Source organism: Platichthys flesus, chromosome 6, assembly GCF_949316205.1.
Source record: "Platichthys flesus chromosome 6, fPlaFle2.1, whole genome shotgun sequence".
Classification (NCBI taxonomy): Eukaryota; Metazoa; Chordata; class Actinopteri; order Pleuronectiformes; family Pleuronectidae; genus Platichthys; species Platichthys flesus.
Window position 1 is genome coordinate 15,629,942 of NC_084950.1, and position 15,793 is coordinate 15,645,734.

At 39.7% G+C, this 15,793-nt stretch overlaps 2 protein-coding genes across 3 annotated transcripts; one reads left to right on the forward strand and one right to left on the reverse strand.

Moving 5' to 3' along the window:
• Positions 1–2,841: 2,841 nt before the first annotated feature.
• parp16 (poly (ADP-ribose) polymerase family, member 16) lies at positions 2,842–7,450 on the reverse strand. Of its 2 annotated transcripts, none has more exons than XM_062390624.1 (7): positions 7,381–7,450; positions 5,649–5,845; positions 4,840–4,977; positions 4,536–4,742; positions 4,242–4,413; positions 4,008–4,152; positions 2,842–3,291 (listed from the first exon to the last, which is right to left on the reverse strand). In XM_062390624.1, the coding sequence occupies exons 2-7, from the start codon at positions 5,835–5,837 to the stop codon at positions 3,156–3,158; spliced, it is 987 nt and encodes a 328-aa protein (XP_062246608.1). In that variant the 5' UTR covers positions 5,838–5,845; positions 7,381–7,450; the 3' UTR covers positions 2,842–3,155. The 2 variants fall into 2 exon arrangements, with proteins under 2 accessions (XP_062246608.1, XP_062246607.1); XM_062390623.1 differs by lacking the exon at positions 7,381–7,450 and adding an exon at positions 5,988–6,185.
• A 1,477-nt stretch (positions 7,451–8,927) lies between these two features.
• On the forward strand, positions 8,928–15,525 carry scamp5a (secretory carrier membrane protein 5a). Its single transcript, XM_062390882.1, has 7 exons — positions 8,928–9,094; positions 10,001–10,081; positions 10,253–10,372; positions 11,175–11,331; positions 11,419–11,520; positions 12,090–12,207; positions 12,776–15,525. Exons 2-7 carry the CDS (start codon positions 10,075–10,077, stop codon positions 12,962–12,964), a joined length of 693 nt encoding a protein of 230 aa, XP_062246866.1. The 5' UTR covers positions 8,928–9,094; positions 10,001–10,074; the 3' UTR covers positions 12,965–15,525.
• The last annotated feature ends 268 nt before the right edge of the window (positions 15,526–15,793 follow it).

Sequence of the window (15,793 nt, forward strand, 5' to 3'; positions counted from 1 at the left end):
TGTGAAATGAATGTGTATCTTAAATTAATAATAAATAAAATTCAATGTCCTACTGTACTCGATCGTAGTTATTTGGTGGAGACGATGGTGAAGAGAGCAGATGAGTGTGTGTACATTGTTTTATTTGAGCTTGTGTGGCGAGTTTTATGATTTGAGAATTTAGTTTCTGTACATAGTTACTTATATGGTATGTTGGAAGTGATCAATATCGTAGCAATAAGCACCGTCTTTGAAAAAATTGTGGATATTGATAATGATCATTCTCACAACGTTATTAGTTACGTTGAGGATAAATGAAGAAAACAGTCAGAATGAATGAAATGAAGCCAGTTCATTACAGTCAATTCTTGAGATCTGTGTTGGGACTCATTCTCACAATGGCCCATAATAAGCAGTTGTCAAGTAATTTCAAATAATGACATTTACTTAGTGTCATATCGATCGCTGCATGGCTTTAGAGATGGAACAATATTATTCATTATTTTGATAGAAATCATATAAACAAGGTTACAAAGGGTAAAGTAAAACAACAGAGAACTAAATAAACAAGAAAACATCTGCAAAAACAGTAAGAAATCAGGTATTACAAGGTTTTCCTATAAAATACAAGTTTTAAGCATTGATTTCAAATCAGATGAAGAGCTGGCAAGTGTGATTTCCTCAGGCAAAGAGTTCCAGGGCTTCAGTAACCAGCCTTGAGTCAAGAACTACCAGCAAGTGTTGGTGAGACGATCTTAGACTGCGGCTTAGGGAGCATAGGGATATCAAAGCTCCAAGTCAATATAACTGGTGATCAGATCGTGCAGAGCTTTACACGTTATTAAAGAAACTTAATAACAAAACTAAACGCAACCGGTAGCCAGTGAATGGAGGCAAGAAGAAGAGAAGAGCTTTGAAAGAGTTGGTCCGCCTGTCCACCACAGACTGAAAGAAACAAACTGAACAACTTGGGTAATGGCTTGTCATTTTAGTTCAGTCCCTCTTGACCCCATAAGGATTCAATCTGATTATGAAGCTAATGACACCAGACTCAGTTGTTGATCATTCAGCTCAAAGCAGCGTCGGGCCTTAGTCCCAAGCATGGCTCCCTCACAGTGATTGTTGAACCATGATTGGATGAACCAATCTGGAACAAGACGAAACAGTGCAGAGATTTTCAAACCTCAAGGCAGAGAGATGACGTGGAATAAAGCAGGGTCTACAACAACAATACAGTGAATGAACTTGGTATCAGTGCACCGCTGACATTTTCTGGTTCACTGCAGCAGGAGTGAAGTGTCTCAAGTCCCCTCTGCCATCGCGGCCCCCCTGATAGTTGATGGTTATTGAATAACAGATGGTTTATGAGGCAGCAATAATGAAGTGTGTGTACAGAAAGGGGAATAAAGCGTGGACCAACAATGGGCAGTTTGTTCTGTGTCCTTCAAATGTGAGAGGTTTCTGAGGACGAGAGGGGGTTTATCTTCGGGGTTTCGCAAGATACTGTCGCTTTTTCTACCAAAACAAAGGCATGCGCTTTCTTTGATCTTCTTCCCCCGTGAGTCAGGTGCATCAGTGACGTACTCTCTGAATAATAAGCGTTCAATCAGGGCGGAGAGGAGGACTGTGCAGCTCCTAGTCCGACTTGTGTCTGAATGAGCAGGAGAACATGTCAGAGGAGGGGGATAATAGTTAAACACAAGGTTTACGCATTGTTTTCAAACCTGTGTAAAATATGCACTAATGTTTTATGTACTGGGACATTTCTAGTTAATGCTAAATCTTCACAGATCTTCCTGTTTGTGTGAATGTTTCATTCTAGCTCTCCAAGCTTTCAGTTGACGACATGTCCTTTTACAGTGCTGCTACAGTCTAACTACCAAATACTCTTCTATTTGTTCATTCTTCTCTGTGTGTACACATCCTCATATCAGGTGTCTATTAGAACGACGAATCCATCACCAAAGCAGGCCGCCTCCGTTATCAGGCCCTTATATATCCGCCTCACTTCATTTCAACTGATAACAACACTGGATAACAAAGGACTGTCAGCGTGCCAGTGGTCATAAACGTGCCCTGTCTGCGGCAGCCAGCCCGTTAAAGAGTGAGCGACACAAAAGCCTAGAACAAACGAAAAGTACAGGAGATTGCTATGAAAGAGTGGCCTTCATGTAGATTCTGATGTAAGGGGAAGAAGCTGCAGAGAACTGAATAACCCCAATCATACCCTCAAAACAATCAGTAAATATACTACAATATATATATATATCTGTCTGTCCTGACTCTTATAATATATATAGAAGACATACAATTATCTATGTGTATAAATATATATTAATTATTTTAGACAAGGTCGTAGAAGTGACAGTAGACAACTCTTCAAATATGGCTGCAGCTGCAAAGACGTTGCATATTGTAAAATGTGGATGCTTTAGATGTGTCTTTGACCAGCAGCACAGAGGATCTGTACAATCCTTCTAGTTTATGATGAGCCCAAATATTAGTGTCACCAGGTCAGAATCTGAACGTGGAATATGATCACCATCTCACCTGATCCTGAGGTGTTAAATAATGATTTTCAGATAAAAGTAGAGTTGACCTTTTGACTATAAACTGTCTTTGTTTCATTTGCAGTATTAGTCTAACATTTTGTCATGCCAAGCGTATGAATTCGTTGAGTTATTGCCAAAGCATGTTTTATTTTGGAAAGTCAGACCGACGTTGAGCTCAATAATAAGATAATGAGCTCCTCAGTGAACAAACAAGTAAAAAGGCGTCTAATTGTCTGTCACAGGAAAGTTCACTGTGTGCAACGGTTAAAAGACCGACCCCAGAAAACTAAAACCACACACAACACAGAGCTTATTTATAAAACTGAATCTTTACTAAACAATACAAATTACAGAGGAAAGTTGCATAAACTTCTTAAAATGCAGAATGATCTTCTGACACTTTCAACAGATCTCAATACACAGTAGCAGCTATGGGCGCTATTTGAAAAGATATGTTATCTTTGTATAACAGTATTCTGAGCTACTTATACATAAATAAAGAAGAGAACAGTTTCGAAGGGCAAACAATGTAAAGGTGCATCTTTGCTCGGGCCTTCGGTCAGTCTCGGATCAGGAAGGCACCGTGGATAAAGCAACATCCAGGCCGTGTGTCCCGTTGTCTCATCACCTGAAGAGTCTGCTCCAAAAGGATACGAAGGTGTTGGAGTTAAAGGCACCGATGAATATGAGCAGCAGAAGGTAGAGACTCATCATGATGGCAAAATGGTGTCGCGTGAACCAGGAGGAGCTGCGGGAATGTCTGAAAAGAAACACAAAGAAGCCTGGTCTCACAACTCATTTGTTTCCAGAAAAACATTTATTTTGAACAATTAATCAGATCTAATAAGGAAAAAGTTTCTCGTTTTCATTATTTTCAAAATTAAAGTTATTTGCAAATTAACTGATAAGGAAAATAATCTTTAGTTGTCGTCCTATATTACAGAGCAGTTTTCTACAGGTCTCAAATTTTAAATACCATTAAAAGTAAGATGAGATAAAAAAATATTTACGTTATATGTTAACCTCTGAGATGTTATACATATATTCTCCTTTTAGTTTAGTTGATTTGTCATTAAGCACTAGAAACATTGAAACAGAACTTCCACGTATTTACTGTTTTTAACAGTTTTGTCACAAGCCAAATTACTGTAACTACTTACAAACTCAAAAACAGCAGCTGATTAAATAATCACTCGATAATAAGAGTTCCTTGTGAGCCTGGTTATTAATGTGTTTATAAATGTGTTAAGGATGATTTAAAAATACAAAGTCATCATAAGAGGCTCCACTGCTAGAGATGGTGCTTGTGACGGGCAGCTACATATGGAACATGGCCAACATTGAGGAGTAAAAATGAGTTAACAAACCATGTGATATGTTTAAATGTTTAATAACTAAGATTATCCATACTTTTTGTGTTTAACATCCTTTGCCACTAGTAGCCAATAAACTATATTTGACCTGTGAGACTTTTACCTGGACAGGTGCCTCTTCTGAGAGTAAACCAGCAGGTACTTGACTCGCAGAAGCTGATTGTTGGTGACAACAAAGTACTTCTGTGGGACGTCGCCTCCTTCACTGTTCTTTGCTCTGGAGCGCTGACGGTCGATGGTTTCAGAATCTGAAACAAGTTTGAGGTTTTGATATGAAGCTATTTAAAACATTTATGATTCCTGTTTCTGAATACTACACATCACATGGGGTTCACACCTTTTTTCTTGACCTGACACTTAACATCTGGATGATCAATGACTTCACACAAGGCAACGCAACTGAGCAGTGAACCCAGGAGACTGTCTTTCCAGCTGCTGCTGTGGGGACTATAGAGGACAGCCATGCTGAGGTCACTGGTGAGGTAGGTCCCCTCTCCAAACACTGAGTTCTGTGCATCCAAAAACAGAAATCAGATTGAGCAGATGCAAGTTTATACGTTATCTGTCAGACACAACCAGACTTCTTTGATTTCCACCTGGTCTTTCATCCTGTACAGTTAAAGGCACTGACCTTGTTCAGGTGACAGTGCAGCCCGTTGTGAATGATTGAGTGAAAGTTCTCCAGGCGGCTCCCGTGGAATGCATAGAAGACGTCTCGTCCTGCCCTTGTCTTCTCGAACCTGGCGTTCAACTGGTCACAGTAATCCACCTCAAAGAGGAAGTCAGGCACAGGCGCAGACACCCCCTCATTTTCTGTCAAGCTGCACAGTTTGGCATACTGGTGGAGATCAGAGAAACAGACTGCCATCAAAACAATAACCACTAACAGACGCTATGATTTATTTATTTATTTATTTATAGGTGTAATGATGTACCTCATCCTTCTGCAGTGTCTTCACAGCAAAGCTGTTTGAAGAGAGAATCCAGTGTGTGAGAGCCAGATGATGATCTGCCTCTCCAGGTCGCAGTCTCACCAACTCTCTGACACCAGGCAAAGACTTCACATCTCCCAGCTACAGAACAAAAGAAAACTGTTTTGCTACATGGCATGGCAGCAGGTGGCCGAACGAGTCATAAGTCTTCCCTTTCGGTGAAATTAAAACTGTGTTGTCCTCTACTGTTGTCTTACAGTCATTGAGCTATACCTAATAAATGAAATCTCAAAATGTTCCTACATGCCAGTGCTCTATAATGTTAATAGTCTTTCCTTTTTATTTATTACTTGAAGCACTGTTGTTTGTTGTATGTTCACATATTGTTTATAAAAGGAGTGTCGTAAATGGGTTTTTGAGTTTTTTTGCCAATCGGTATCGATTACAAATTTCTTGGTATCGTGACATCACTATTACCCACCATTTGTGTTGTTTATATATTTGAAACATTTCTCAACAACTTGTTTTAAATGTGCCTTTCTTAACACTGTTTGTGTCTTGTTGTTCACCTTTATTTACTGACACACTGCCTTCTTTAACAGCACATTACTGCCACCAAGTGTACATGGGTAACATGTGTAAAATGCCACTACCATTCTCATTATGTGCATATGCAGCTTTATTAAAAAAAAACTAAAATGTCACTGAGTTTTCAGGTTGACAATAACAAAAAATATTGATTGTTTAGAAGGCACATTCGTAAAAAGTAAAGCAGAAATATAGATTGTTCAGAAGCTATACAAGTTTCCTACCAGCTCCTCAAAGTCCTTATTGTCATCACTAAGGTATCTGGGGGGGAAGGGTCTGAGCAAAGAGTCCCGCTTGTAGTTCTGTGCAGCAGCAACAAACAGGCTGCAGCGGAGGTCTGCTGCAACCGGGTCTCTGTGCAGACAGGAGCACACCAGCTCTCTGACGGCTTCGGTTGGGAGCGGAGGCTGCATTCCCAGCTCTGCAGACACAGGAGATAAGATAACACACTAGTGAGAACAGCTGAAACACTAAGTTAACACTTCCAAATACAGTACTGTGCAAAGATTTATCGGATAAAAATGAAATGTTTTTATGTATCAATAAGCGTCATGCAAAGTTACTCAATAGTTTCTTCTGTTTCTTGTCTTTTTCATGTAATCTCAGACTGACTCCATGACAGTGAGATCAAGGCTCTGTGGAGACCACACCATCTGTTGCAGGTAGAGTTGAGTACTCTTTTCCACAGTCAGATCGTCCTGTTGTAACACTGTGAAACTGCCAGAAGTTTGTCTATGATTTCCTCCCTTCTTTTTCAATACGTGCAAGCATTTCAATACTCAATCTGATGGTTATATTATCAATTAATTAATTAAACTCTCAGTAACAAGAAATACCCTAACATAATTTCCACACACCAGAGTGGCATTTTCAAATATTTAGTATATTATCAAAAAAGCATAGAATATTTGAGAAGCTAGAGTCATTAAATATTTTTAACCTTTCGGCATCTTGTCTTCTTTTCTAGTCTTCTCAGTCCTCTTATTCTCTTACTTTAAAACATAAGACATTTCTAATGTTAACACCAAAGACTGTAAATAATGACATAAGGGTAGCACACACTTTGGCATTGAATCATGTTCTACTCCTGAACCTGATTATCAGACATCCAACAGAATTATTATTTACGTATTAAATTAAAAACATTTTGTAGGTGGCTAATGTGGAGACCATTTTAACCAGTTAATGTAAGCCTTAAATGACTGAAAATGTAATCCTGGACACCTCTGCAGATTACTTTCTCCATTAGCTGATTGACTGTTGTTTTAATCTGAAATTGTGAAAGTCTTCACAGTTTTCCAAAGTGTCCCCCTAACGTTTCGGTAGCTACAGGTTGAACAAATAAAATAAAAGTAATTTAAGAGGAAAAAGCACTTTTTCATATATGAAAAGCTTGAATCATCAAGAGTTCTTTGGAATATTTGCATGAAAATATAACTTCTGAACTTTCTGTCCATCAACTATTCACTAATTGTTTCAGCTCGATTTATAGACTATAAGATGATTTCATCTATCACAAGTTTGATATAGTACATGTCCAGTATATTTGTAAAGTAGCAAGAGCTGTCAGTGCAGTTCAGTATTTTCCTGACATACAGTGCAGTACAGGTAGGAAGTAGCATGAAAGGACAACACTCAGGTACAAGTAGGTAACAGTTGTACTTCAGTGCAGTATTTGAGTAGCTGCATGTGCTGAGTCAGGACTCCACTAAAGGTTTAACGTTAGCTAACATTAGCAACATCGCTTTTTACTACTTGGCATTAGCTGGGTCGACGCTAGCTAACGTTAGCTGAGCTACAACAAGTGCACAGCTGAAATATCTGTCGTCGAGTGACGTTACTGACGACAAATACAGATTTGTCAGACCACCATGCGACCCTACGTGTTTCATAAACACACCCTAGAAATGTTTCATACGAGAAAAACAAAAGTTGAACATGATTATTCGCTCATACCTTCCGTCCTGCTCCACTCATAACACTACAGGAAATGCTAACCTTGGCTGTAGGCGCTGCTGTGTTCATGTGGTCTAGAAAAGTCGGAAGTTTGGAAGCATCGGGAACAGAGATACGTCAAATACATTCGCTAAAGGAAACACGTTGGATTCGAGTGAACGCATTGAAGTAAGAGTAGAAATTCAAACTAAGTAACGTAGTTAAAATAATGATATACAAATTTTGTAGGTTTTCTCATGCTTGTTATATTATGGGCCCTGGGTGTATCCGAAGAAATCCAATTTTCGAGGAGACGTAAAAGCAGCCTCCATCATACTTTAGTGATCTCCCCTGAACTACCAGTTTATCAAGAACACTCAGCTGGAACTAACACAACAGTTCCGTGATGAATCCTCCCTGTATGATGGTTGTAATGATCTATTTTAATCAAAAAAGTATGATTCAACTCAAGGAGAACTTCGGAGCTTGTAGTTTTGTCTTGAGTTTAAATAGTCCACTATCGTTTATCAAAATTGGTTTTGGATAAGAAAGTAAGTAACCAAGTCTCTGCATAGACTGTATCATGGGTCTGGATCTCCCCCGAACCCCTCACACCTTGCAACTTAAGTACCTTCTTCTGCTACAGTCCTTCAATGGCACATAACACCAAAGCCTGTCCTGCATTATAATCCCTCACCTCTCTGTTTGCAATCTTTTACCATATGAACCATCTTTGCGTTGACTATTAATTTGCAGTAGTATTTGCATCACAGAGCGCGAACTTCCAGAGAACCGTCGACTTCCTTTAACTTGAATTATAAGACACATATTGTGAAGCCTCATATAGTTTAATAATAATTATTTATTATTAGATCAGATATGAAGAGTTAATACCTTTTTAATCAATTCGATTTACTTAAGGTTATTTAAATGTCATCAAAATCATGTGCATGGAATTCCTTCAATGCTAATTCCCTACTGGTTATATTTGTCATATACTGTCACACCTGTATGATCATCAAATCATCAAATCATCAAAAACTACTTGATAGATTATCATGAATCTTAACGGAAGGATGTGGTATCAGTCTTGGAAGTACTGATTACATTTTGGCATGGATCCGGATCAGGGAGAAAATCCAGGAATGATCTCTACTTTGCTTGACATTGGGAGATACAGTGTTTCTCAACATTTGTATCGATTTCTAAAAAAAATAACTGGAATGTATAGTGGACTGATATTTCTGAGTGGGTGCAATTAGGTCGAGATCCAAATGAAAAAGTCACATTTGTCACATGTAAACTTGAAAACATAAGTATACATGAATATGAACACCATATATTAATATATATACACCTGATAGTAGGTAACAGGCAGCCAATCAGATCCGTCTGTTTGAGGCCTCTTCGTTTTCAGCACTGTGGACAGCATCACAGAGGGGGCGGGCCTTGTTGAATTTATTTTGCCCTTTGATTGGTCGGTTCTGTCCAGCAACAAATCCCTTGTTATGTTCCTTGAGGCCCCGCCCCTATGCTCCCACCCTGGCGGGGAGATGCGTGCGTGAAAGGAAAAGATCTGACGTCACGTGGCCGCCTCTTACTCCCGGACCGACCATCATCAGAGGATAAAGACACTTCATTTGTCCCATCGAGCGCCACGTTCCTCTGGTGTGAATCCGTAGGATGCTTTTTAAACGAACAGGGATTGTGGCGACATTGTTGCACTGAACGAGCGGTAAGGCGCTTTTACCATTTTCCATTCATTACTCTGCAGCCAGGGAGAAGAGAGAGTCAGAGAGAGAGAGAGAGAGAGAGAGAGATGGGGGGAGGGCAAAGGGATTCAGTGTGTTAAATAAAAAAGATTATCTGGCTTCAGTAAATCATCCAAGTCTGTGTTTGTGCCGATCATTGTCCGGAGGATGATGGAGAAGAGGAGGAGGAGGCGGCGGCACCGTGTCGCACAAGCTGAAGGACGCTTCTCCATCGTCTGGGATATCACGATGCACTAACGCAGCATCCCTGTCATCGTCCCGGAGAATCACACATTCCGGACAATGCTCGGATCACTGTGCATTAAATTAACCAATATCAGCGCGTTTGGTTGTGGCTGGGGTCGCTTTGATTTGTGGGAGAATGATGCCCTTCAGAGCAGCTGGCACATCCTCCATGACGAGCGTTGAAATGCGGTCTGCAAACACAATCAAAATGACTTTTAGGGGAGTGGATGTAATCAATAGGAGGTAATAGCCATAAAACTAACACCTGAAATGCATGGTTCCTGGGTATAATCTCTATAGGCCCGCTACACGCCTATTGTACCCACATAGGTTATGAATGGTGATCACGACGAGGCCACAGTGGTAGTAGTCAGAGCGAGCACAGACCCCCACACAGCTGTAATACGTGGTGGAGAAACCCACCTTCATCTTGTCGACCCAATGAATGATGCTCCCAAATGTGTGGATGCCCTCAAAGGCCTGGGCTCCGCCTCTGATCAAATCATGAGGTGATTCAATGTCGTTTATTGTAATGAAGACAGTGTGTGCATGGTGCTCCACAGGGAGGAGGCCTATAGGACTGTGGCCTGTTGGCTAACAAGGAAATACTTGTGCACTTAATAAAACAGCTCTGTTGTTTGCAGTCTGGTTTTCAAGGCAGGTGGTGTTGAAGTTTCCGATTCCTTTTGCAAGTGGAGGGAAATACTGAGCGGTCATCATGGCAGGTGAGATTGGCTTCCTGTTCAGCTGCTGCATGCATGTGATGTACGGTGTTTGGACAGTGCACAATCAACCCATGTATAAGGCTCAGTTGTAATCCGCCATTCAGCTGTCATGACTAAGTGTGAATTCAGCGTGTGTGGACAGCTCTGCTAAACTGTGCCTTTGTATCGTAGAAAACAACTTCCCTCCCCTGCCTCGATTCATCCCCCTCAAGCCATGCTTCTATCAAGACTTCAGTGAGATCCCAGACCAGCGTCGCACCATGTGCAAGAGGCTCTACTACCTGTGGATCTGTAAGTGTGCCTGCAGTAAGCGTTTGTGTGCCGGCTACTTGCTCAAAGGTTGGATCTGTGTGGGTATAGGTGCTGTTAACCTGTGCTAACCGCTTCTGATCTCTCATGTCACTTTGTTTTTCCATAAATATTATGAGTCAGAAAGTCCAGTAAAGCTGTGGGACCAGACTGACTGGTCTCATCACAGGGCACGCAGCCAAATTAATAATTCTTTCCAGTCTCCTTATCATTTTTTGCATAGAGCGTGAAATATTGAGTTTACACTCATGTGACATATTTGTTATTTGATGTGGTATTTATGCTTTTTATGCTTTCTATGAAAAAGGCCCTTTATTTTGGTCTGTTTTTCTTTCAAAACGAGACATATAGTATTTATAATTTACTGCATGATTTTTATTATTACATAGATCCAATTACTAATCATGAATCAATCAAGAATCTGCAAATAAACCATAGTTTGAGCACTAGTCCTAACAGTAGATAGTAGTAATGATTCAAGTTGTGATATTCTCATGAGCATCATGGTATCTCTTTCATTACCACTTAGGTTCTGCCTTTTGAAACCAAAAACGTAAGTCTGGTATAAATGTAGAATAGTCTATACGTTTGGTACTGGTTGAGTAGAAATTGTGTGCTGTGTGTGCTAAATGAACCGTAGCTTTGAGTATTAGCTGAAATTCTTTGTTATTCAGTTCTGCTGAGTTATCAATGATATGCATGTGTGGGTATATCTACTATGGAGCTTTTATCCTGAGTCTGTCATGTTCTGTTCCTCTTTGCTTCTCCCCTGCGTTGCTGACAGTGAACAGCGCCACACTGGCTGTGAATCTGATTGGCTGTCTGGCCTGGATGTGCGGAGGTGGTGGAGCGACCAACTTCGGAATGGCCTTCCTGTGGCTCATCCTCTTCACCCCCTGCTCCTATGTATGCTGGTTCAGGCCCATCTACAAGGCCTTCAAGTAAGCGGATTCCAGTCAGACCACACACACACAGTCTGCTTCCGCTGAATCACATCACTCAGGACGTCTGTTCTTCTCTCTGTGCAGGACAGACAGCTCCTTCAACTTTATGGCTTTCTTCTTCGTCTTCATGGCCCAGGTGGTGATTAGCATTATCCAGACTGTTGGCATTCCAGGCTGGGGAGTGTGGTAAGAACTTTCAGTGGATTGTTAAATCAAAAACAGAAATTTTACAAGATTCATTAAAAACAATATAACCTTTACCTTTGGCCTATATTGAACTTTCTATCAAAACGATAACAATAGACCTAGTTTGACGATATTGTGAAGCAGAGTAGGATCATGGGAGTTGTGGTCCTAAACAATGTTTTTTTGTCCCATAATCTGTCTGGTTCCCCTGTGGGTTTGCGCTTTAATGGTTGAGCTTCAGCGACACAATGCACAGCAAAAGGCCATGAATAATCATGATATCTTTCGAGTGACCAAAACAAACAGTGGAATAAAAAAAATTCTAACTGTCTAGCAGTGTGTTTTTCTACCTTTCTTTGCTCTCTTTGCTAACAACATGGCCATACCAACCTAGAATGGGATTTTCTTGTCAGTGTGTAAGAAAGGGTACAAAAAGTAATGAGTTGTAACAGTGATTACGTCCTGTCAAACAATTCTCCAAATATGTGGCTACCACAATTGCATCATTATATTGATGTTTTGTCATTAGTTTGTGACGATGATGTTGACTCTCTTATTGCCCCCCCCAGTGGCTGGCTGGCTACCATCACCTTCTTCAGCACCAACATCGGGTCAGCTGTGGTCATGCTGATTCCCACCATTATGTTCACTGCAGTGGCTGTGCTCTCTGTCATTGCCCTCTCAAAGGTGACCTATTCTGTACTCTTACTCTACTTTTTTTCAGGAAAACAAATGTTGCACATTGTGTTACCTTTTCCGACACTGGCCCCAACCCCATAATAATACAACCAATTTCATTATGTGAATGCTCATTCCATGGTTAATCTTCTCATCTCAACCAACAATCCAACATGACATGAACGCAGCAAATGTATTTGCACATTTGCAAAGAACTTTACATTCCAAAAAATAAATCTATTTGAATTGAGTAAATTCAACTAAATTATACAAATTGGAAGAAATCAAAAAACAGCCAGCTAGCTAACGTGCTAACTGGTAGGCAGTGCATCTTTCCTTTCTTGCCTCAGATGTAATAGCAGTAAATCATTAAACACGTACAACTTAAAAATCTAATTTTTTCTATGGGTAAATAACTACATGTAAAAACAAACCATAATATATACTAGTGTTGATCTCTGAGCAAAAAGTATAATTTCACATCAACCTTTAGACTGTAGACTCTGGTTTATTTTTAACACGTTAAGGATAGTAAAATACTTTGTCCATCATAACTCTCATGCGCTGTCTTTTATAGGTTCATAACTTCTACCGCGGTAGCGGGGGCAGTCTGGGTAAGGCCCAAGAGGAGTGGACCACTGGGGCCTGGAAGAACCCCCATGTGCAACAGGCGGCTCAGCAGGCAGCCATGGGTGCCGCGCAGGGCGCCATACAGCAGGACCAGTACTCAGCAGCTCCCACCTACAACTACGACGACCCAATGTAGGACAGAGGCGGGGCCAGATTGCCGAGTGGTAGAGATATAAAAAGGGATCAATTAACACAAATCAGAACTAGGTGCCCTTCATTGTGATACTGTACAAGATGAATTCAAAACGAACAATGTAGAGGAAAGTCATATTTCTTGTGGGATTGTACTTTATTGAATTTTGAGTTAATCCTTTTTATATTCCTTTCACATTTAAATCAGTTTATTAAAAAGCCTTTTTTTTTAAATATCTTATGCTGCTCAATTTTAGCTGTTCAGTGCGGGAGTTGCTTTTTAATGGAGAGACATAATATAGCTAATGCTAATCCCCTGAGCTTCATCAGTTTATTTAGGTCGGATCATCTTTGGTCGACACAGGGTGACTTCTCTGCCTCCGCCTGAAGCTAAAATGGTTATTAAAAGTCTCGGTTCTGTGCTAACAGGCTATTAGTCGGATTTATCATACAGACATGAGTGGAATTGATCTTTTCATCCAAGTCTTAGCAAGAAAGCGAATAATTCCCAAAATTATTCCTTAAAATTTGTTGTGTAATTAAACGTTGAGGCTTTTATTAAGGAGAAACACTTTCCTTTAAACAAATATCTGTATGTTAAACTTATTCTTTTAATTGAAAAAGAAAAAGTTACATTTGACCTAAATCTTAATCAGAATCAAATAAAATAACCCAGCTGCATTTTCAGCTTTTAAATCCAGTAGAAACATTTTACACTTCATGTTTCAATGACCTGCTTTATTTCTCTCCTTTTCTGATAACGATTCCATTAAATTCAGAAAATGTCACATTCTCAGGAAATTTGTGATAGCTGGTTTTAAATTCTACACCTGTAAAGCCCTTAAAGTGTCAACGTCTCGGGCCATTGTCTCCCTTCTTCACCACTATTTAACCCTTCTGTGTTTTGGTGTGTTTGGTTTTGTCGTTACCTCCTGGTTTCGTGTTGAGCAGGTTGATTTCAGTTAAAGGAATTATCCTTACAATGATCAAGTGAAGCACATGCAGTATTTAGGATTGCAGTTCTTTGGATAAAACATTCCAAAGTCATCGTTGTACAGGTCAAAACGGACAAAAAACCAAAACGCTTGCAGGCTGAACAATACAGTAAATATTAATAGTCATTGTTGTCGGTGGTCATAGCATTGTATGAAGTGATGGATGTTTCCTCCCTTGGCCAATTCTTCCACTAAACCCCTACATGTAAATGCTTAAATGGTTACTTGTTTCTGAAGCTCTGGATTCCAGGCCTTAGTGTGTCAATTCGTGGCTGTCGGTGTTATTCCATGAGTAGGTGTGATAATGACATTTATAAAAAAGAAAAGATAGAACATAAAATTCAAGACCATTATTTAAAGTGAAAGTGAGAGAGCCCTCGTGAGGCCTGACGTGTTCGGAGACAGCGTCATGAAAAAGTTCGTTTTTTTCCGCCTCGTGTCACTTTGAATCTTCAACACTCAGTAGATGGTTATTACAGTGAAACAGTATTAGACTTGAAACAAATGTGAAGTATCTGAATGCTCGTTATTTCAAAACCCTTGAATCGTCTCGTCTGATCGTGATGATGTGGTATTCAATAGGCTGTTTGTTGTTTTCCTTTATTAGGCGTTTTTTGTACCAACCCTCGTTTTTCTTCTTTTGATGATATGTGTGTGAGTGTGACGAACATGTTCATTGCGTCTTTCCATGTGTGTGGAAAACTTGTTTTTCTTTATTCAATTTTTTTGGGTGAAAATCTTAAGTGATGTTTGCACTGGGTTACCTGTTGACATCAGTGCAAACCTATTTCACAGTGAATCACAGTGTAGCAATACTTACATGAATATATTATAAACAGTAGAATTATTAGGATTGAGAGGGGTTCTGTTGTGCGGGCCTCAAATATGGAGACAACTACTACCAACCATAACATAAAGGGTTATGAATTAAAAAATGAAACAGGGGCCTGTTTTTTCCAAGATGGACACCAATAGTATAGTTTTACAACTGCATAACATTCTCACCAGCAGATGCACATACAGTAGTTATATTAGTAAAACATACCATTCACATGCTCATCTGTTAGCAAATGCACACCGTTTAGATCTTAAAGTGTAAAGTTATGCACAAAGACGAACAAAGAAATCCTCTCTGTTGCAGCAGTAAAGTTAATACTCGTGGTGGGTGATTGGATCAGTCTGCCACATGTGCATACAGCACAGTCAACGTGTTTATGGAAATTGCAGCTGTAGTTGTCGTGTAGCAGGTACTTCCGTTTGACTTCACCTCATGTCGCTGTAACAAAGCTTCTGGAAGCCATCTCCCATTTAACTCCCCCACGTCGCCACATGTGCTGTATGTTGTTTGATATGTATTATTACCATGTACTATATCATGAGTAGATATAAATATATAATTACATGAAATGAGGTAAATATTTGCTGTGGATAAACAAATGGGAACTTGCTCTAATTAGGTGAATGAGGAGGCTGTGTCTCCATGAGTGAAGTCAATGATGAATACATTTTTGTGTATTACTTTTGTATTATTTGGTCTTACCCTGATAGATATTAAAGAGTTCTTGTTGCATCCGGTTTTGTTCTTGAATGAGTTTGCAGATGTAAGTCCTCTACACACACACACACAGTCAGTATGTATCCTTCATGGCTGAAGATGTAGAGGATCCATGTTTTCAGATAATCTGAGAGATCAAATTATCCTCAATTAATTGAATATCACATAAAAACAAAAATCACACAATAGCAATTGACATAAAGCATTTAGACATTTTTGTTTTTTTAAATTTCACAACTATACATCTAAAACAATTTCTCATCTTCATACTCCCTTCAACTAA